The sequence below is a fragment of the Apostichopus japonicus genome, chromosome 13, assembly GCF_037975245.1.
Source record: "Apostichopus japonicus isolate 1M-3 chromosome 13, ASM3797524v1, whole genome shotgun sequence".
Lineage (NCBI taxonomy): Eukaryota > Metazoa > Echinodermata > Holothuroidea > Aspidochirotida > Stichopodidae > Apostichopus > Apostichopus japonicus.
In genome coordinates, this window is record NC_092573.1 from 15,938,654 (window position 1) to 15,962,002 (window position 23,349).

At 36.5% G+C, this 23,349-nt stretch overlaps 1 protein-coding gene across 4 annotated transcripts in view; it reads left to right on the forward strand.

The window, feature by feature from the left end:
* Positions 1-397: 397 nt before the first annotated feature.
* Positions 398-23,349, forward strand: part of LOC139978214 (uncharacterized) — a 44,256-nt gene continuing 21,304 nt past the window's right edge. For 2 of the 4 annotated variants that reach the window (XM_071988166.1, XM_071988168.1), the window contains exons 1-4: positions 398-555; positions 3,480-3,558; positions 18,098-18,225; positions 19,010-19,098. In XM_071988166.1, coding sequence (XP_071844267.1) covers positions 3,523-3,558; positions 18,098-18,225; positions 19,010-19,098 — 253 coding nt within the window. In that variant the 5' untranslated portion in view covers positions 398-555; positions 3,480-3,522. Of the gene's footprint in view, positions 556-3,479; positions 3,559-9,059; positions 9,301-18,097; positions 18,226-19,009; positions 19,099-20,175; positions 20,252-23,349 lie in introns of those variants that run through there. The other 2 variants (XM_071988167.1, XM_071988169.1) reach the window with 2 other exon arrangements.

Consider the following 23,349-nt stretch of genomic DNA (forward strand, 5'->3'; position numbering starts at 1 on the left):
ATTAACCAATTCAATTGCTATTATATTAATGATTACAAATAAACCCAACAACGGTCCCTTATGCAAATGCCCACCCCTCCGGCCCTGTTTCTATTCAAGTTCGTGTAAAATATCTTAAGGGTAGCGGAGGTGAGGTGGTAAACTACAACAGAAATGCATTTTATAATTACAATTTAACCAATCTTACGATAAAAGAGCACCTTCTAATTAGAAAAAAACAAAAACGCCATTGAACTTTATCACAAAACTCGACGAAAGTGCCCTGTGTCTCAATATTTGCTATAATAAGCCGAAATATTCCAACACAGTACAGTCCGAACGAAATATCAGTTATATGTTTTTCTTTTATTTATAGCGCCATCACTTCGTTTTCACGGCCGTGTTTATAAAACCGTTTTGTTTATGATACCGGAATTGAATGAGGAAGATTCTGCATTGTATACAGTTGAGAGTTGTGAAAGCAGAAGAGGAATCTGTAGCAAAAACTTACTCTTTCAGCTAGTCTGACCACGAATTGACCACGAAGTTCTGATCCAAGAACCTAAAGCTAGAAGGGTAATACGATTACTTATGTAGCTAAGTTAGAATATATTTACATTTGAGCTTGACAAGTATTTAGATGCTAGCCTCTAGGCCTAGTTCCGATTTTGGAAGACTAATGTATTGAGAATTTCAAGAGCAAGGGATTGGCCTAAGTTGGGCCCTAGGCCTAACTACTGTATGTAGGCCTTACCTAGGCCAAGCCATTTGACCACAGGCATGTAGGCCTAGATTATACTTAACTTACAATTTACTCTAATTTCAATTTGAACTAGCCTATGTTAGGCCTGAAGTCAAGTTAGGCCTAACATATAGCCTATTTATGAAAGAGCCTTATTCAACAACAAAAAACAGCTGAAGCCTCTATAGGCTATGTACAATAACTTTTCAAACAACTTGTCCAGTTGGGTACAAAAGCTTCCAGAATTCACTTGCCCTGAAATTAAGCAAAATAAAGGGAGACTGGTAACATGATAAATTTTCATTGTAATTTGCACAGTTGTTTGTTACACTGTCACATGTGAATATGATCGTGCATTATTGTTTACAAAAATTTTCACATTTGCAGGATTTCTCAACTGAGAAAATCATTCATTGCAATTATTGCAATGTACCTTTATTTTTGTACATGTGAATGTCAGGTTATTGCCATGTGATGGCTTGTTGAGATGATAATCTGTTTGTCCCTGCCTTTGAGGCCTTTGGCAAAGCTGTATTAGTAAATTATCCAAATTTCAGTAATGAAGATTGCTTCGGCATGCTTTTGAAAGCAGACACAACTTTTCAATCGTACACCTTGCAGTACTAACATTCGTTATGGCATACAGTACACAGCCTTTTTTGACATTCACAGGTGATTGATTCTCGCGAAAGGTACAGCGCCAAGCAACTTCTTTCTATACAAATGAAAGTCACATAGTTCATATGTATCATTGAACAATCACCCCTTTCCTTATGTGGTATATGCGTGAATCCTCTCCAAAATCTAGCTTTCTACTTCTCAGGCCTCTACAAGTATTTTCAAAAGTACTTGCAAATTGCTGAGCGTGACTAAAAATCTACTCTACTCAAATGCAAAATTGACTCGTCACTTTTAACGTTTTAAGTCTCCATACTTGTAGTATAGTAACAAAAACTACAACAACAATACTTTCTCACAAACTAAGGTTTGGCAATGCACAACGGAAAATTATACTAAGTACTGTGAACTATGAAACTTCTTCCACCAAAAGAAAGTGATGAACATCATAAAACATATTTGCCGAATCATTTATATGCAGCTAGGCCTCTTTTGTCTCAAACAATTCCAAAGAACATCGGCAAAAATACCTACTAAGGTGTCTTGGCTTCTGTAACAGTAGGACTCATTTAGTACTTTCAGAAGTAAGCCTATACAGTATCTCACTGCAACTTTGGAACACAACTCGATTAGCGACTTAACACCATTTTTTAAAATAATGTATTCTTGTCTTTTTAAGTGCAAAATGGTTTGCAAAAACTGTCACTGTTACTCCAATAACTGCCAATAAAGTCAAAGTGGTTGAAAAATCTTTGAAAAAAATCATGGTTGTGAGTGCCTCCAATCTTGTCCCAAAACAATAGGGAATGAAGACAATTGCATGTCAAATTTGTCTTAATAAATACTTTAGGAGGTGATTGGCTACCTTAAGTGTATTGGTTTTCTGACGAACTTTATACTATCCTACTGTTGTTAGTGTATGGCACAGTGAAAATTACACAGTCTTTATTGGGCTGGTTACCAAAGATGATCAGGAAAATTGTACATGGAAAATAGAAGTGTATGTCCATAATGTAACAGTCAGTTTTGTCATAGACACTTGTGTTGATGAAACAATTATACCTGAAAGTATTTACAACAAGCTAAATTGAAGTGTTAACTTTGTAAAGCCTGACAAGTTCTTACATGGTACAAATAGCTCAAACTAGAGTATTTTGGGAAATCTGATGCTAAGGTCATTTGAAGCTGACAATGTCAATTCCATCCAAACTATTTATGTTGTCAGGGATTGTGATACAGTCCTAATGGGAAAACCAGTTATTGAAGCTTTGTAGGTGGTGGGATGCTCAATTGTGTAGAAGTTAAAAACCATCATCCTTTGAAGCTGTTTTCAGGGCTAGGTGTAATGAAGGAGAGTATGATATCAGCTTACAAAGAATTATGTTCCTTATGCAGTGAATGCTTGGAGAAAGGTTGCATCAGTGCCATTGTACAAGGTAATTAAAACTTAACTTCAGAAATGAGAATGAGAGGGTGTGAATTTCAAAGTAAATGACCCAACTTAGTTCTGTGCCTCCATGATTCTTGTTTCAAAAGAGACAAAAAGTAAACAGTGCTGATGTTAGAATATGTGTAGATGACACAAAACTCAGTCAGTATGTTAACCCTTTCCTGTGTTGTAAATAACTCCCAATGGACGCTTTGTAGAAACAGGAAGTAATCGGTCACTTGTTATCAGACGCAAAGTGAATGTTTATCTGGGGTGAATGGAACCAGGGAGTTGTTCCATAACAACTGCCTGATAGAACACCATTCATTCCCTCAATCAGAAGCAATAGGGGGTGAGCAGGAACAAAACAAGTTTGAAATAATTGTATAGATGTAAGGGTTTGTTTAGTTAAGTGCAGGTACAGTAGTCAGCTTGTAATCCTTGTTGAGTTGTTACAAAAATCAAAGGATAAGATACTTGAGTTTGTTACAAATGTTATACATTTTACAACATAGTGGGGGAATATTTCAGACTTGGCATCTGAAAACAAAAAATATGGATGAGTGATGTGTGGATCACATTACAATTTATGACAATGAAGTTACTTTTCTATTACCCTCACTGCTCTCCAGTGAAATTACTGACCCTTGTACTGTTTATGAGAACATTGCTAATTAATGCTCACAGTTTCTGTTTTTGTCCCCACGATAGGAAAACAGCTGTGTGAGTTATGTAATGGCATCCTGAAATCACCATGTTCAGACGACTTCGAAGGAGTAAAGATAAGAAGGTAAGGAAACTTGATTTTCATGTTTCATGATGTTGATCATTTAGATCTCTGATTAATTTAGCAGAAGAGCACATTTTTGGGGAGGGGGTATGTATGTAGAAAAGAATTCTAACCAGAACCTAAAGCAGATAATCTCTTAGTGTAAACAAATTATGTGTTTGCAGTGGGGTTGGTTTTGCAATTTGCATTTGACATGGCAGTTTCATTCATCTTATTTCCAATTTATTTAAGGATGATGCTTTTTTCATTCCATTTCAGTAACTGTTTATAGTTCTGTTTGAGTTCCAAGGTTCCCATGTTTTCTACAATATTGTCTGTAAACATTGCTGCTTTGTTACATATTTACCTATAGTTCTGACTATATTTAAAGCTTTCCATGGTTGACTGTTTGGATCATTGACTATAAATAGCAGCATAAGATAGTTAAGGTTTGATTTCTTTTGATGTAAGCAAGCTTTGATTTTATTGACAGGACAAAAGTAAGTAATGGACAGCACAACTTGTGAATCTTCACCTGCAAGAAATGTTGTTGAGTTTAATTTGTAGATCTTATTTGGGAAAAGTAGACAAGTAACCCAAGACCCTTGATGAGTATCACAGAGTAGGTATCTGATACAGTCAAAGAGAAGTATCCAGCTATATGGTTACAGTGACTGGGTAGAAACAAAACTGCTGTAATTCTCTGATGATTAATTATTAAATCATGTTTACATTCATATGTTCAAAGATTTTGTTCTTTAAATATATTAGGTAAGTATGGCATACTTTATATGTACAGGTTTATCCCTATAAATAGAGACATGACGGTTCCACTGGTTGAGATGTGATGGTATCTACTATCCATACAGTGGTTCCAGAACGTTGAATGCAGTGTACTGTTACACTCACATTGCTGACAGTTTTTCACTTGCTTGTCTTGTACATTGATTTCATACCTGTTCATGCAGCCAAGCTAGCATTGAAGTCAACTTTAAATATGTAACACCTGTAACTAATTTAGAATAGCAAGTCAACACTTTCTTTTCTGATTAATCAGATATTACTTCCACCCTCAGGAAATTCAATTTGGCTCTCCTGGCATGTGGAAGTCTCTCCAGGGAGATTATAAGTGGTCTTCAATCATTTTGTGTTAGAGTAGTGTGTCATATATTATCGGCAGCAGAGAACTGCAGCTTTGTAGTGGTGGAGTTTTCACCAATGCATCCAGATGTTGGTTGTTAACAATTCCAAGTGCTTAATTTGTGGTGTGATCCACTCAATGCAATACTGACTGATCATACTATTTAAACAAATGAATTTGTTTACAATAGGGTGGTGTTAAGGCAGCTTTTGATTTTATTTTGACCATAGTTTGTGTTTGATGCATTTCGATAATAAAACCCTGTGCAGTAATAAATATTTGACAATGTTGGTCATTTGCTTGACTAGTCAAAATTTTATGTCATTTGATGAAGTGAAAGTACAAATATTTCAAATTGACATTTTAGTATTTATTTATGTTTATAATACTACTTGATAAAATTGTGTGGGTGAGATATGTTGGGAATCGAAGGGATACCTTAATCACATTCAATGCAGATTTCAAATTTGTCAGTTTGATTGAACTGTCATTTCATTGTTGAAACCTTTTGATTTGGTACCATTGACAATAGAAACCTATACAGTCATGATGGCGTGTACTAGTAGTATGTGTTTTAAGAGGAAACTTTAAAGAGGTTATGAAATGGAAAAAAAATTCTTTATCATCGTATTCTGTACACTCGTAGCTTTCCAATGATACCCAATTTGTGTCAAACACAGCTTGCATCCTCGAGGAATAAACGATAAAAAATTTGAGGGTAATAAAACTTTCTAAAAATTGTTGTATTTACGGTAATGCGGCGTGACGTCAGTCGAGGAACTCATCTCACTTCCGAGACGCTATGTTTACATTCTTAAACGTCTGAGAACACACAACATTGCACTGTTGCAGCGCTCCGTAGTAATTGAGATTTGGTGTTTGGAGTTTTGTTTTTAAGTAAATTTATCTCGTAACTGTTAAATATGCCGAGCCGATATGTGGTATCAGGTTGCTCCAACACAAGTAAAGACGGATTTCTACTGCAAGCTTTTCCAAAAGATGACAGAAATGGAAGAATTTGAACATGACTCGCTCAAAACACTACACGTACACAACGGTACGAGTGCCTGTAGGCTTATACTGTTGCCAAATTACTTGTTGGGACCATAGCCTAGGCCTCCTTGATACAGCAAATGACAATTTTATTTTTGGTTACCTAATATTTTGCACAAAACTTAAAGCCAGTTGGTTTTAGAACAGTCAATACTTTATCTGCAAGTTTTCTTTTGTGGTAAAACTGGCGTTGTGTTGTGATTTTACGTAACAGTTGGATGATACAATTACATGAGCTAGCCTGTTATACAACGTCTATTAGTTAGGTCTAGACCCCATGTTACCACTACTAGTACTATAGGGTTGCACTGTACAGAATGTCACATTTTCATTGCACTGTAAGACACAACGTTCTAGAAGCTTTGCTACGAGGTTAAGTAGCAGGATCATTGACATTCGCGATAATTTAAATCATATGATGGTCTTAATAATGGTGGTTTTGTTTATATGCTCAACCCACCAGTTTCGGTTCAGGGTCGTCCAACCGTTCTGCTCAGGGACTTCGATCGGCAGCGACGCCTCTCGGCCATCGGGACCGTTTTACAATTCATCTGCAAGGGGCTCAATTGATAGGGAAAAACACAGATATTATCTTCAAAACCCTTGAAAAGTATTTCCTCCTCTTCTTCCTTAAGAAAATAATTTTCGTCAAAGCTTACAAATGTCCTGAGAGGTGAAGTCCTATTTCCTTGGAATCGGAAGATTCGGGAGAAGAGATTTTCAATTGGTGAGAAGAGTGTTGTGGTTACATACATAGTAAACTGTGTAACGCTGTATCGGTGAACAGAGAGGAGGAGGCTTTGGCTGAAATGGTTCCTTTGATGACGTCATATGAACTGTGGTGGGCAGCTTTGATTTTTTTTTTATGAGTGGCAGCTCGAGAGGTCTCTAGGGAATATTTTGACAGCGAATTTCTGGCGTTTGAAGCCGTATTTAGGGAAAGTTGTGCATGGGTGGTGTTGTAGTAATGTAGATAAACCATTCCAAGACATGAACAGTTTTCATTTCATAACCTCTTTAAGATATTTCATATTTCTGTACATGTACTAGCTACATACTGTACATCTTGAAAACCAATAATTTGCATAGCCCCTTTGTCTGTGCATACTGAAATTCATCTATTGACTACTCAGCACTAATATGTTCTGATACTTTTCCTGTTAAGCCACCATCCATCCAAATACTACATTGCTGTAATAAAGATTGTAAGCTGTATTTTATACCAGTCCTGTTGATACTTTAACATGTTGCAAAGTGTGATTTTACTTGTATGTTTGGCATTTGTGTAGCAATCGGTCAGTTTTGCATAGTATGTCATTTTGAAATGTCAGAGAAGTTATTCTCTGGTTGCATGACGTCATTAAAGTGCAGATCTATGCAAAAAATGGGCAAAAAAAACTTGCAAGCATTTCCTTTGCATTTTTGTATGGACAATTATTCCAGTTATTTGTAGTTGTAAGTATCTGTTCTGTTTTTGGTTTGGAAATCTTGTTTATTCAACACATTTCCAATTGCATATCATATTATTTATGTCAACATGGATTCATACCTGCTTCCTTTTGCAATTTCAACCATGAAGAGCTTATTTCGTTTGTCGTGTGTACATGTCTACACAATGCATTATAATGAAGAACCTGCATTGTGTCAGCATCTAATTCTTCTTTATTCAACAATGAGGTTTATGAGGGATTCTCTTTGTTGGATTTCAGCTAATTTATACTTCATACCCAGGAGAGTTATACACAAAAATGCATTCTGTGTCTGTACAGTAGTCTGCAACAGGTACTCCAATGTTGAGAGAGGAAGGACGATTACCACACTGACCTTATTGTATGCCTAGCAATTAATTACAATGGTTGAATGTAGATATGTCACATACATGAATGGTTACTTCATTGACGTCATGAATCAGGGTTATAAATGCTCTCAAGCATTTCACTTCAGACTGTGTAAAGTCGTCCCATATTGATTTTACTTTTTAATCACTTTGTCAATTTATCGGCTAACGATGAACCTTTTTCTCCAGTATATAAGATACAAAATTGGAAAGAGTCTTAGAGCTTTAGTGTGTTGTAGTAAACTGTACAGTAACCATCAACTAGGATAATGATTTGATGTGGAGGATGTACATGAATGGTCATTGCCCTTTTACATGTGTCCAAAACAAATATTGTACCCTGTCCCTGTCAAAAGATCAATAAACCATTACAGAATTCACAAGAATCAATACACACTACACTGTGTCCCTCTATTTAGTGAGGATGGTGTTTGAGCTTCCCTGCTTTACGGGTACATTGATTCCAATGTGATGTTAATATTTGTATCACACTATTGCAAACAGACAAGTCAATTGGGAGTCCTTTAATGTCTTAGATGCTACTGCAGGCCGAAAGGGCTCTCACACCTGTATTTGTTTGAGTCAAAGTTTTGCTGTAATGGCCATTGATTTTTTTACATCAGGTAATCCTTTGTCAATTTGAAGCAAATCGTTTAAGAGTGCTTAGCCTATAATTAATTACCAGGGCCAAAGGAAGTTATTTATCAAAATCTCCAGAGCCTTAGTTACCATCTAGTATAACATTGTTTGTATTACTGATTTGACAGCAGCACAAGGTGTGTCCCTTTAAGTTGTAAAACCTTGTCAGACAATGTAACTTTCCATGGTTAAGCAAGTTATTATGTTCATATATCATGGACCAGAACTAGACCTTTAAACTGTTTGAATTTGGTCGACAAATTTTTTACTTTAATAAAACTCTTAGATATGACGGAATATTCCAATACTTCACAAAATTGCAAACATTTTGTGATTGAAAAACTAATATTTAACACATAATAAGCTGACATACTAGTCTGGACATTCCAACCCTTGATAGAATTACATGCAACCTATTGGTTCTCCTATCTGTGGCTCTGTGCCAAGATTTAAGTAGTGATTTCACAATAGGCTTTAAGAAGCGAGAGTGAATGAATGCAGGAAGTTAATCTGAAAGTGTAAAATGATTAAATTGATGAACCTAGAGTACCTTAGTGTTTGTTTGGATCACAGTATGCGGACTTGATGGTACCTTAATTAACGTCTAGTTCCCTTTACAGCAGTTAAACTAAGTAATTGCACATTTTCAAGTGGTTTAATATAATTGCTGGAAAGAAACTATTTGCTAAATATTATGTTCAAGTTTAAGGTCATTTAGAGAAAGCAAAGTTTGCATTTTAAGGTTATAAAGGTTTCTCAAATTCCAGTAGTGAAAGTAGAGAAGGCAAAGCATCCTTTGGACTTAAGTAGTTAAGTTAGTTAATTAATCTACTGAAGTACTCAATGTACTTCAATCGATTGTGTTGAAGATTGTTTTTGTAATAATATTAGTAGTTTCTATTGTAGCGTTTAGTCTGGCATTACTGTGTAAATGGTCACATTGGCTGACTAGTGTCAGATAAGATGTGATAACACTACACTAAATTCCATTTGTTGGTGAATGAAACTGCGCTGAGATAAACTGAAGCTAAACTGAAGCCCATGGGTTACTATATTAACCATGTTCTGTGGAGGTTGGCCCCGTGTTTCACAGGTGAGAAGCAACAAAAATAGATTTTATCCACTGTAGAAATAATTTATGCCGCCATGGCCTTGTGAAATTGAGTCAATTGTTGAGATATCAAGATTATGGTTATGTTGATTTTGCATTAGTTCAGTGCATACATATGAATAGGTATTGTAAGGAACAAAATTTCTATTTTGTTAGTAACTACATCGAATTAAATAAGTTATGTAATTTACTTATCAATGAAGCATCATGTTAATGTTTAGTTAATATGCCTTTAATTTTACATGTAGTAGAGATCAGTTCGGTTGGTTTCTTAGAGTAGAGATCAGATCTGCTTCTACTGGAGTAGATATCAGTGCGGTTGTTATTTGATACTAGAGTAGAGATCAGTGCGGAGAAAAGATCAGTGCGTCTACTAGAGTAGAGATCAGTGCGTCTACAGGAGTAGAGATCAGTGTGGTAGTTATTTGCGACTAGACTAGAGATCAGTGCAGAGTAGAGATCAGAGCTTCTACTGGAGTAGAGATTAGTGCGGTTGTTATTTGATACTAGAGTAGAGATCAGTGCGGATGGTATTTGATACTAAAAATAACATGATGTACAGTCAAGCCTGGACTATCTTAGCCTCTATTATCAGGATCCAGGATTATAAGTTTCCAACCATTCCTCTATTTAATTGCAAAATACTGTGCATGTTGCCCTTCCCTACAGTCCAGTATGCCCAATTCTGTTCATAAATACAACTTTTTTTTTCTCAACTTCAAAGTACATGGGCAATTCCACGGTTACTCACGTTACATTTTTGAAGACTTTCACTCACAAATGGTTTGATAGCTCCACCATTCATTCATTTGAATGGCTGATCTCTATGCATGGATAGGGTAACAAATTTACCTAAACATTTGCGAAAACACAATTTGATTATCTTGTTTCTTGTCGGAGATAGGTACATGAAAGTGTCGGTTACTCACGTTACATTTGAAAATCACCCCGACGCCAAAAATTAACTTCACTCAAAAAGTGTCCTCATACTGGATATATTTAAAGAAATTGGATGCATGTTTTTTGGACCTTAGGTGATGATACAAATACTGAACACAATCAAAATCACATCTGGTTTCCTGTCTTGGTGAAAATGAGGCATTCAACGGTTACTCACGTTACGGTTACTCACGTTACAGTTTATCCACCTATATCAATACATAGGGAATCAGAGTCTGTGAGGAACTTGCTGCTGGATAATGACTAGGAAACACCCATATATCAGTGGAATTGACATTTTGAACATCTTCTCCAGTGTAATTCAATAATATCACAATCTAAATGAGATATACCATGTCTTTTTGAGATAATGCATGAATCATATCTTCACAAATCAGCAACAAATTCTGAACATTGTAATTAAGTTTTATTTGAGGACTAGCAGTGTGTCAAACTTGAATTTACCCAGAATAAAAAAACTAAGGGAACTAAACTCTCTGGGGAAGTTACAGGCCAACTGAACAAAAACCATGAACCAATAGGAAATTGGTAACATATGTTCTACATTAACATCTCAATTTAACATTGAGTAACGTTTGGAAGAGGCTTTGGAAGAGAGCTGATTCGTTCAGTCTTCAAAAGGCGACAGAAAATTTGAAGTGCCCACAGTTATTGGCCAAGGTTGGTGCATCAAGGTTGGTAGTGAGTTTCTCCCTGCGATAGAATATCTTGTGCCTTGGGTTTAGCCATTTTCAATTGGGCCCAGCTGGCTGCATCACTGACACTTGTACGTCGTTCTGGCCCCCCTTTGCTTCTATTACACAGGGGTACAATACCGCTTTGTATTCAACGGCATACCAGTCTATACCAAGTTCTATACCAGCATTGCCACTCCCTGAGCAGGTTGCATTTTTCTGTGGCCTCCCCCATCTCTGAGGGGGGTATTCCTTTCAGCAGAGCTGTTGCCATCATCTGTAATTGTGAAGGAGATGACATCCTTGTTCTGTACCTGCAAGTGATGTTTACTGGCCATTCCAACGATTTGCTTGGCATTCTCAAATACAGATTTCAGACCGAGTTCGCTATTTCTCGCCTCAATTTCAGCTTGCGGCATCAGTAGGGCTTCCACCTTGGGCAATCCAGTGGTGCTGCCACAAAGCTTTTTGCATTGGTAATGACTGCCTTCCAAGATTTGACTTAGTTCCATACACGACGCTTCACTGCTCCACCAATCCCATTCACAGAATCTTGAGATTGTGCTTTTCTTGAAGGCGGATAATAGGAGCAGTGAGGAATCTGTTCTTAAATTGTAAAGCCGGACCATCCGACCAGACGGATACAGACTTCATGGCTTGGGTTAGGCCATCAAGAACTTTGTCCACATATGCCATAACTGTATCCTTGGAGTGGACCAGGCTGTCTGATGCCACAACACTGGAATCGAGGGAAACGGAGTGCCACGCTGCTACTGTGAACAGGCTCACCTGTCATTGGTTCCAGTGGGCACTCTGGATTTCATCTTGAGATACACATGTGTAGTTCTCAGAGAAGTTTATTTGGATCAGGGCCTTGGTAGAATTGAAGGAAGTGGATCCAGCCCTTTCCCGCTCCAGGTTGAAAGATGCAGGAGGAGGCAACTTGTCGTCTAGTGGCCACCCTCCGAGCTTCTTGCTGAATCTTCTTCATGGGTGATAGGGAGAGTACTCTCCAGGTGTCTTACTAACCCTTATCCTAACCCCTACTGCCCTCTCTTATTGAGCAATTATTTACAAGACAATAATAGGCATTTCCAGCATTGTTTCAGTGTGTTAGCTTGGTTACTCACGTTACACATTGGTTACTCACGTTACACGGTTACTTACGTTACAGATTTCAGTGATTTATCACTCACACATGATGGGTCTCTCCTCATTAGTGATCTTGTTTCCACACTTGGGACTATGAGTACTTACGAAATTATGGTTATCAGATTTCCACTTGTTAAAGAAATGTCACATAGAGAAAAAGTTATATTTTCGGTTACTCACGTTACACCAGTGATTGAGGCCTGAAAAATGTCTGTTCTGAAGTTGTCATGAAGAAATTTTGAAATGTTTTTCTGTCATAACACAGTCAACAGGAGTATCTATCATAACACATAATAAAACTACTAAATACTATCTGATGAGTATTATGTAGGATGGAATTTAATGTATGATGCATTTTCAGGATTATTTTGAGCTCTCATCCTCCTTGATTAATTGAGGCATGTATTCAAAATTTGAGTGTTGGAGAAAAATTGCTTACCTATTCCACAAACTTAGATATGTATACTACAATATTAGACTGATAGCAGGTTGAAAACTGACACTTCTTATTTTTAGGCCATGTCCCCTCCATCGTGGAATTGCCCACATACTTTTTTATAAATTTTTGTTAGTACTACTGTATGTTTCACATTATGGAACAAAGTCTATACTACACAGTGTTGTACAAACAACCAGCTGCAGTACAGTATATCCAATAGTTTGTTAGTATGTACAAAAGGTATGGTTGTATCAGGTGAGAGTAGCAGCTCCCTGGTTGTATTAAATGGTATCTGGTTTCCTTTTGTTGAGGATGCAGACCTTGAAGTCTCCAGTATCCTTTAACAGACTGCCTTGAATCTACCAAATCATTGTTATTTCTAAACTTTAAGGCAAAATAATTTCCAAGAACTCAACTCTAGAGACTAATAAAGGCTCCAGACAGTTGTAGCAGTTCCTGTTTTGTATAAAAAGGAACAGTTTACATTATCAGGCTTTTAGCTTTAGTGCTTCCTGGTTTTTATTTGTCTGAAAGAAAAAAAAAACTAATTTGTTGAGTTGTAAAGTCTTCCAAAACTGGCAGAAAGAATTGCATGCTTCTCTTTGCTTTCTCATGCTACAACCAGGGAGTTGTTCCATAAAAACTCCCTGCTACAACTATAGCTAGCAATACATACAACATGCCTAGAATTTCACAATTGGAAAGTGGGAATTCTAGGGCAAGGTTGAACCAACCTTTTATAAGGGGCAGGGTGCACAGCTTTCAACTTTAAGAATCCCAGTGTCCAGTTAGATTGGAAACAGTTATTACTGTGGTCAGCTTTCACATATTGTGATGAGAATGTACTGTGAAGAGATGTATGCTGTATACATGTTTGAGTGTAATCAAAGAGTACAGTATCCTGTACGTCAGGTCACTTCACATTTAATTCCAACACAATTCACTTAAATGTTTTATCTCGACAAAAGATTTTTGTGCAGAATTTGGGATCATGGAAGTAACCCGGTCAGGGGCAGGGATGGGTGGTAATGGGTTAACTCCTGAAGGCCAGACTGTGCATTCCAGTGAAGTAACAACCAGTGCTATGCAATGTCCCTATCTGTTCAACTCAGTAACAAACAGTGCTATTGAATGTCCCCATTTATTCAATTTAGTAGAAGATGCAATTCAGTATATATTCTGTTGCATTTTGCTTTGTTAACTGTAGTGGGTTATATGTTAAACTCTTAATCAGATTGAGGAAGTAACATGCGATTACATTTTTCTTTACACAGCTGTTGATGAATAAGCACTGTACTCAACAAGTTTTAGTTTCAAGGTGGCTTAACCAGGTGAATGCAATAATAATCACAAATACGTGACAGTAAAAATTAAATAAGCAGAACTTACTGTAGGCAAAAGGGCAATGCTGTTGTGATGATTGTGTACGTTTTACATTAATTTACAAATGTAGCTTAATAATAATAATAATCAGCAGTTATTTTTACGACGCTTAAGCGACCACAAATGTGGGAGAAACCTGCAAGGGCTTATGGATTACAACTTACACGTCAGGTGGCTTCCAATTCAACATTTTAACTCAAATTTGGAATCTTTTCAATTTAGAAAGTCAAACCCACCTTACTATGACCTGGCCGGTAATCGAACCCCGAACCTCCCGATTGCTAAGCCTCATTGCTTCAAATGCAGCCGCCTTTATCCACTCGGCCATAGCACCGCAGGCCACAGCCACTCAACCTCACATTTCGCTTTTGTTTTTTGTGCATCATGAAAAGCCAACAAGTTTGATTTATTTATACATGGCATTTAGCTTCATGTCAGTTCTTATTCTCTTCATTGAAAGTAACAATAGTTGTAAATCATTACTGTCAGCATTTCTTCTTCATAACAATATCACACGATAAGACAATTGTACAAGTTAAACTTCCTCAAACAGCACCGATCTGTGTGATGTTTCCATCGAGAGAGCAAGATGATGACTTGGTTTTTTGACAGGATATCCATGTGACCAGATAATATTAAGAAAGGCAAAGGTGACAACCTGTTGAGACATTGCTGTTAGAAGTCAGTGTTCAAGGAAATGTTCTTAATGGTTCTAATTAGTAGTGGATTTATAATAGAGTATATAAGGAATATGGTACAGGATATTCACACAAGCAGACATGGCAACTTTATATTAATAGTGACATCAGGGTGACAAGAATGTAAAGTGTATAGGGAAGCATCCTCACAGTGGCCTGCTGTGTTTGGGTGAAAAGGATGACAAGATTAATAATCCAGTGTTCTTGTCTTTTGTCAAGCACTTCCAAAGGGTTGAAAAATTTGGAAGGCTTTGGAAGTTAATATGAAAGCAAGTTTGGTAAATTCTGTTGCCAATGCCATTAGTTTTGATAATGAAAAGTGTTAACTTTGTTGATTTACAGACTGGATTGCAAACATAATTATGGTGAATCATCCATCTTTTAATTTATGACCTTCTACTTCAATATCTTCTGTTGACTTTGCCAGTCTGGTAGAACCATTTGAGTAAGATTTGTGGGGGGGGATGGGTGGGGGGCAGGGGGGGCAGGTTGGGGAGAGGCATATCAGGAATATACATGAACATTCCATACGGCCTGATCAGGTTAACGATGACTTCCACCCAAATGAAAATATAGATTTACCTAAACATTAGAATGTATAGTATACACAGTAGGAATTGAAGCCTTTTATAATTTAGGAAATTAAATTACTCCACACATTTCAAACATTCTTTACAGAGTCACATGCTTGTGGTTTAAACGGTAGAATTAGAATACATTTCAATTAGGATCTTAGAAGTTACACTTTAAGAAAATTGATTCTTTAAAACAGCAAATTGTCGTGAAATCAGTATATTTATTTCATTGCCCAGCTTACACTCAATTTAAATATCGCCATGTACAGTAGGTAAATACTACTTCAATGGCTGGCTGGACCAGTCAAAATTATGTAGGTTAACTCGCAACTTTAGCTGATGCTTAAACCTTTCAAGTTTCAACTGTAGACAAACAAGACGATTCATTTGAAAAAGTCTGAGAGAAATATTGTTGAGGAATAAAGTAATCAACTTTTAATGTTTTAATTCAGTTCCAATACAAATGCACATTAGATCATGTTGACTTGCCTAGGGCTGAAACCAATTTCATATTTCTTCTTTCTGGTGTATTCCTACCTCACTTTCTCTAATTCCTTCCAAATTAACCATTCTTAAATCTTACAATTTAGTTTATATTAATCCTTTCTTCTTTCATGTTTTTGTCTTGAGTTAAAATCAACCACACCTATGAATATTTGTATTAATCACATGTAAACACTTTAAAAAAAGCAAATTTGAAAGCTTTTGAACAAGACTACTGGATCTTGCACAACTATGATGAAAACCCAAACCAGTAAATCATTAGTCTAGTTTAGGATCATCAAACTCTCTACGCTGGTCTTTCATGCTAAGAGACTTAAAATAATAGCAGTGCAGTTAGTTGACTCCACGGTACAAAGCATCTTTGGCGGTCTGTAATAGGTTGGCAGATGATCAGGATGTTGTTAATACTCTGGAGGAAATGGTTATATTGTTTGAGGTAATACAGGTATTTTAGTATGTTTGAAGTAAAGAAGTTCACACTCTCTCTGCATCATTACAGAAATGTTTAAGAAAAAAAAGTACTGTTCAGTTCGTGGTTCTTATAAAATGGAAAGTGTGAGTTATATAGATTAGCTTCTTCATCCTAAAATTTGCCCGAAAAGAAACAAGAAAGAAAACGAACATACAAACACATACCAGCTTTGGTTTCAGGGTGCTATCCCTTGGAACAATATTATATCAAGATAACATATATCTGTGTCTTTACTATTCAGAATGACATCAAGGAACCTTCTACAGTATGTTCAGTGAACATTATAATGCAAAACATTGCCATAGGACCTAGAACCTAACAACCTTAATAGAAATGTGAAGTCACATATTTTAGTGACCTAATTAAAGGTAACTTTTACTTTAATTAAAGTGCTAACTTTGATTTAAGTATCTGTACTTGCTCTTTAGGCAACTGCACCTGGTGGCTTGAAGCTAGCCACAGCATCTATATAAAGTTAATTGCTATTTCCATCTTTAGTTGATTACTCCTTCCTCGTTAGGTAACTACACATTTCTGTTTAAGCCACTCCACCTGTCTACTTTGGTAACTGCACCTTTCATCAACAGCTTTCTTTAAAGTTAATTGTTCTTTCGACCTAAATAGAAAGAAGCACATAATTGATTAGAAACATTCTGTAATGTAAACAGCAGTGTGCAGTTACGTAATTAAAATAAGCACTTACCTAAATAAAAGTTACCTATTTTAGTAACTGCTGCTTAAATCTAGGTAACTTTAATTTAGATATCTGCACTTGTCTACTGAGGCAATGGTACATTTCTATCTATTTTGATAGTACTCATGTAAGTGCACCTCTTCTTTGTAAGTTACCTTTATTATATTTGGTTAATTCCTCTATTCTTCTGAGAGAACACTTCCAGTCTATGTAGGTAACTCCTCTATTCTATGCAGGTACTACTTGCCCTACAGTAACTCAGTTGTTCAGCAACTGTACCTTTCTGGTTTGGCTGTTCTTTCTGTTTCTGGGAGTCTGTCATTCAAAGCAGTATTTGTTTCTACAATACAGCATTACTGTTCTTCTATAATATTAGCCAATCTGTTACCACATTTACTTTGGCTATCTTCAATTACTCTTCACTAGGATGTGCTAAAATTAGCAGTGCTCACTAGGCTACATGGTTATTATGTTTCTGTTGGAGATGCATTCAGGGAAGAGGAAGTTAATATTTGTTGCTTCGCCCATGTGTTTACAGCACAATAGTTGGAGTGTGGTTAAGAGTTACATAATTGATTTCCCCTAATTATCATGATGTTTCTGACCCTGTTCTAAAGTCTTGTTATAAAGTCAAGTTTATATTTATGCTTTTTAACTTAACTCATACAAATGTATGTAGCATACATTAAGTACTCAAGTCTGTACTCCAGTACATTTCACCATACTCGTACTTGGGATTTTGTACTCGTACTCGGAGAAAACAAAAATTCATTTTGGACTCAACCTAAGGACTTTGTACTCTTCCTCAAGATATTTTTAGTCAAACACCAATACATATTTGTAGTAAGAGATAGTTGTGTAATGTGGTATGGTTTACTATGTGATACTGTTTTTGAAATTGTTATTATTGAAAGTTGTGTGCAATGCATGTCTTTACTTGTATTCCTAACTTGAGTTTTAGTTGCATGCCAGAATAATATTAACCATTTTTGTATGTGGAATAAACTTTGGATGAAATGCTTTGTCTGATCATTAAGTTGAGGATGCCCCTTCCCTGGTCTCCCGTCTAATTAATCCTCAAATCTCCTTCCAAGAGATAATCATTAATGTTGAAAATGTAACAAAATATGTACTGAGGAGGTCAATTTAATTCTGAGAGACTAAAAGTACATTATTGTTTACAACAAATTTTTTCTTAAACAATTTTTTCTTTTCTGTCTAATACTAGAATGAGTGGACTAAGTATGATGATAAAGTGCTGCAGGCTGTCAGAGATGGAAACACAGAGAAGCTCAAGCATGCGCTCACAAAGAAGGGAACATCTCCCTCCAAGGCCAATAAGGAAGGCCAAACAGCGTGAGTACAGTAGTTGTCCTCCAAACCAATCTTGTCCAGTCAGCGAAGTGGACATTGCTTAATACAATAGTTGAAAGTGACTTAATGTGGCTTCCATGCTGTATCCACGAAGTTTATGGCCACTCTCATCTTATAACACATTCTAATGGAGATTATCATGTAGTGCTGCTGGGTCCCTAAATATGTCCGATAGTACATAGTTGTAAATATTAATAGTCTTAGGGTGTTGTTCACCTCCAGATCATTAGTTTGAGTCTTTTCCTAGCTAATATATCGTTGGATAAATTGTTGATTTTGCATTTTTCTGTGCAAATTAACATTTTGTCTCATCAGTCTGTGTATGACTGGTCAGTAGTTTTGCTTGTTGGATTGTGTTAAGAGAAACTCTAGGAGATTTATTAGTACATGCATTGTGTCTACACCGAGGGGCATACAAAGTCTGAGTATGATCAGGAAGACTACAAATACATAGCATTTGGTCTCATCTTTGACATGTTGGAATGCTTGGATTCCTCCTCAGGAGGCAATATAACAAAATGGCGTAAATTTACATTGTTATGTACAGGAACATTGAGTGGAGGTGCAAATGACATTAGTGGAGTTATAAACCAAGTATCCTGTTAATCTTCTTTTATTTGATCTCTGTCTCTACTCTGAGTATTATGTACATCCATTAGTAGATATTCAGCATCTACTGTATATTAACATGGTTTCTATAATGCTTCCCTGGGTCATATGAATATCAAAATATAGTATACTTTCAAACTTGTTTTTTCTTCTTCAGACTTCATGTTGCTGCCAGTTATGGAGAGTTTTCAAGTTTGGAGATAATGCTGGCTCTAGGTGCAAACATTCAGCTCAGAGACAATGAAGGTACATAGGATATGTATTAGTGTTTGCACGGGTTATCCGGGTACCCGCCCGACGCATTACTACTCGGTTCCTAATTTATTACCCGAATCCTATGCAATTTTTTTTTTTTTTGGCAAACCGATGGTTTGGCAGATTTCCTATTGACTTAGTGTGGTGTTAGGCTACCATGTGGTCGAAGATAACAGCAATAACGAAAGTACCCGGCCGACGCGATACTACCCGGTTCCTAATTTATTACCCGAATCCTACGCAAAGTGTGATTTTTAATTTTTTTATTTTGGCAAACCGATGGTTAGACAGATTTCCCATTGACTTAGTGTGGTGTAATTCTACCATGTGGTCGAAGATAACAGCAATAACGAAAGTATTCCATGGAGATCTTATAACTGTGTCACAATTTCAGAGGTATAGGCTAGATTTTCCCCATTGACTTAGTGTGGTGTTAGGCTACGATGTGGGAGAAATTGAAAGAATTCTCACAATTACTATTTATTCATTCGTTTATTTCATACACGGAAAGACTGACAAGGAATTTTACGAGATGTTTCTAATGGATTATAGACGGGATAACTAAAAATAATAATCGCAAATGGCTTTTTACTAATCGTTTATTCCAAATGCGATCAAATTGCACGAATCGCGCAATCTCGCGGCTATTGCGAACCCTGGGCCTGCATAATAGGTAGTAGTAGTAACAACTGTTTAAGAGCTAAATTGGTTATTTATATGGTCTGATCCAATAGAGGTGGAGAGCAAGCATAAGCAGGGGCGGCAGTGCGATGTTAGAAGTGATGTTAATTATATAAAGTTATTAACAAGTTAAGGAAAGAAACTAAAGCAATAGAAATTATTGATGAAGGTTTGATACCTTATCTTACACCTACGTATTTGAACATGTATGAAAACATTGTCAGCAGACAATATAATTCATTTATTATAGCATCCAATATGTAATTTCTTGAAAATCGTGATACACGAGGGTAAACAATTTTTTTCCGGGTACCCAGATACCCGACGGGTAACCGCTCTCGGGTACCCAGTTCCCGATATTTGTACCCATGTAAACACTAGTAAAATGCAACCATAGTTGAAATGATTGCAGATAATGCTGGCTCTACTGTAGGTGCAAACATTCAGCTCAGAGACAATGAAGGTACATAGGATATGTATTCACAAGTTACTGTGTTGATGAGTAATCAATGTAAAATGCAACCATGGTTGAAATGATTGCACAAAGACATTGTGAGTTTGTCTTTCAATATCCAAAGTAGATCAACCTAAATCTCATTGGTGAAATTTGATCCACCACAACGTAATTGTTTAGAATCTTTCCTGATTACCTGGCAGTTTGAAGGTGGCAGAGACTTCCATAGATGTAGAGAGTTGATTGTCTAGAATTACTCTCAATTGCCTATTTTATTGTTTATATTGTCTCTTCATTTCCTAACTAATATCCTGCATGTTATCTATTTCATCTGAGTTCACTGTGATGTCAGGATGATCATAGCTATGCCTGTGACTAACAATAGAGTTAAACTTAGTAGATTAAACTGGATGCTCCTCACAATCTACTATTATCATGAGAATATCCTCTTTAAAGTAATTATCATGACAGGGGAGCCCACATGTTTAGACTGCACACAGCAAGATTGTTCTGATCAAAATCATGCTATGCTCACTAGCATCTAGATGTTATAATGCAAGCACCCACTGAATCTTAATGTTCATATATATATCTCACATGGCCGTAGGTAAACTTAAGCAAGAGTTTTTCCCCGCATTGCATGCATTTTGTCAGTGTTATCAGTAGAAGTTTGTAGTTTTCCACACATTGAATGTCCTGAGCAGGTTTAGAAAGCTGTACCACAACTCACATGCACATGTTATAGAGCAGGGATCTCAATCGCACTTGTCGTGATGTAGCTAGCATAAAATCAGGGCAAACTGCTTGCTTTTTCAGCCCTTTTTTTGGGGGGGGGGGGGAGGGAGTAGGTTTTAATCTTTAGTTGCTGGTGCTTATTGAAGTTCCCTTTGTGATATTCTAGCATCATAACTGATTTTACATTTTGTGGTTGAGGAACATCAAAAATGTGGATAATGCAACAGACCTCTTCTTGTAAAGAGCGTTATTCTTTACGTCTTAAAGTAACTTTGTAACCTAAATTGTGATGTAACAACATGTCATTGTGATCTGTGAAATAATATGACAACAGCTTAGCTTGTTACTAAGTATTTAGTCAAATTCAACCCATTCCTCATTGGATTTCAAGAATCTGTGGTGATATTTTAAAGCTCAAAAAAAAAGCTCAAACACACACTCACAAATATGCAAACCCTGTCAGAACACATTAATGTTGGCAGAATGGATAGAGGCGGTGGCATTTGAAGCAATGAGGCTTAGTAATTGGGAGATTTGTGGTTCGATTCCTGACGGTCATAGTAAGGTGGGTTTTTCATCCACGAGCAATCTACAGTTTTCCCATATGAAATGACTTTCTAAATTGAAAAGTCTCCAAATTTTAGTTACATTTGTTAAATTGAAAGCCACCTAACGTTTAAGTCGTAATCTATAAGCACTTGGGGGTTTCCCCCACATTTGCGTTTGCTCAAGTGTCGTAAAAATACTTGCTCATTATTATTATTACTATTGTTATTAATACTTCACTAACGTAAGTGGTTTTTACTCCTCAAATGAGCTAAAACACCTACCAGTCCCAGTGGTGATTATTTGACATTAAGAAAATTTAATATTAAGCTGCCTATTGCAATGCTGCAGTACAGAGCTAGTAACACTTCTTTAACATACCTTTGACTGGATTGACTGAAAGGTATTATTGTCATTAAGTCATTGCAACTGAATTTGCAAACTATAAGAGAGAAATAAATGGAGCCCTTTCATTGCAGCTCTCTGTTATGAAAAAAACCATTAGATCATTGCCTTTGTTATAGAGCTGTTATAGTTTACCGAGGTTCTTTGAGTCAACTGTTATATTTTGTTCTGATTCTTTAAAGAGTGGCACAAACCACTTTTACTATATGTATGAAAGTACACAGCAACATTTTTAAGCTGAAAAGTGAGACCCATTTAATAGTTAGCCAATGAAATCTCAAGATAAGCTGGACTATGTCTTGTTGTCTCTTCTATACCCATTTTACATGAAGTACAATACTGAAGCAGTCTGGAGATCCACAAGTTGGGAGGAACCATGACAGAACTTGTAACTCGCTTCTCTTTGTTCATCAATTAAATGTTCCTTAATTGGATCTTTTTTTTCATACATGGAACTCCAGCAAAGAAAACCTTCCCATGGACTGAAAACTTTTGATTACTGCCTGTTGTGATGACAGGCATAGAGATGTGTTTACCTAACACGGATTAATGGTGTTTATTGTTGAAGTTTCTATTGGTAATAAATAGCTGCTTCCTGCCATATAAACAGGATTTGTTTGTATTTCAAACAGATGTTCAGGTATAGATAGGTACAGATGGATGTGCTTTCCCTTTTTTATTTGTTCATTTCCTTCCAATCTGTTATACTTTGGCAGTCAATGTTTGTTTCAAAACTTTCCATTTGAAAGTATTCAAATTCTGACAGTCCTGAGAGGGAGAGTTCATATAATTGAATCAACTAATTGGCCTGGATATATATATTTGTAATGTTTTCACAAGGTACCCTGGTATATGTTGTGTATGTGGTCCTGTACATAATTGAATCAACTAATTGGCCTGGATATATATATTTGTAGTGTTTTCACAGGGTACCCTGGTATATGTTGTGTATGTGGTCCTGTACATAATTGAATCAACTAATTGGCCTGGATATATATATTTGTAGTGTTTTCACAGGGTACCCTGGTATATGTTGTGTATGTGGTCCTGTACATAATTGAATCAACTAAATGGCCTGGATATATATATTTGTAGTGTTTTCACAGGGTACCCTGGTATATGTTGTGTATGTGGTCCTGTACATAATTGAATCAACTAATTGGCCTGGATATATATATTTGTAGTGTTTTCATAGGGTACCCTGGTATATGTTGTGTATGTGGTCCTGTACATAATTGAATCAACTAATTGGTCTGGATATATATTTGTAGTGTTTTCACAGGGTACCCTGGTATATGTTGTGTATGTGGTCCTGTACATAATTGAATCAACTAATTGGCCTGGATATATATATTTGTAGTGTTTTCATAGGGTACCCTGGTATATGTTGTGTATGTGGTCCTGTACATAATTGAATCAAC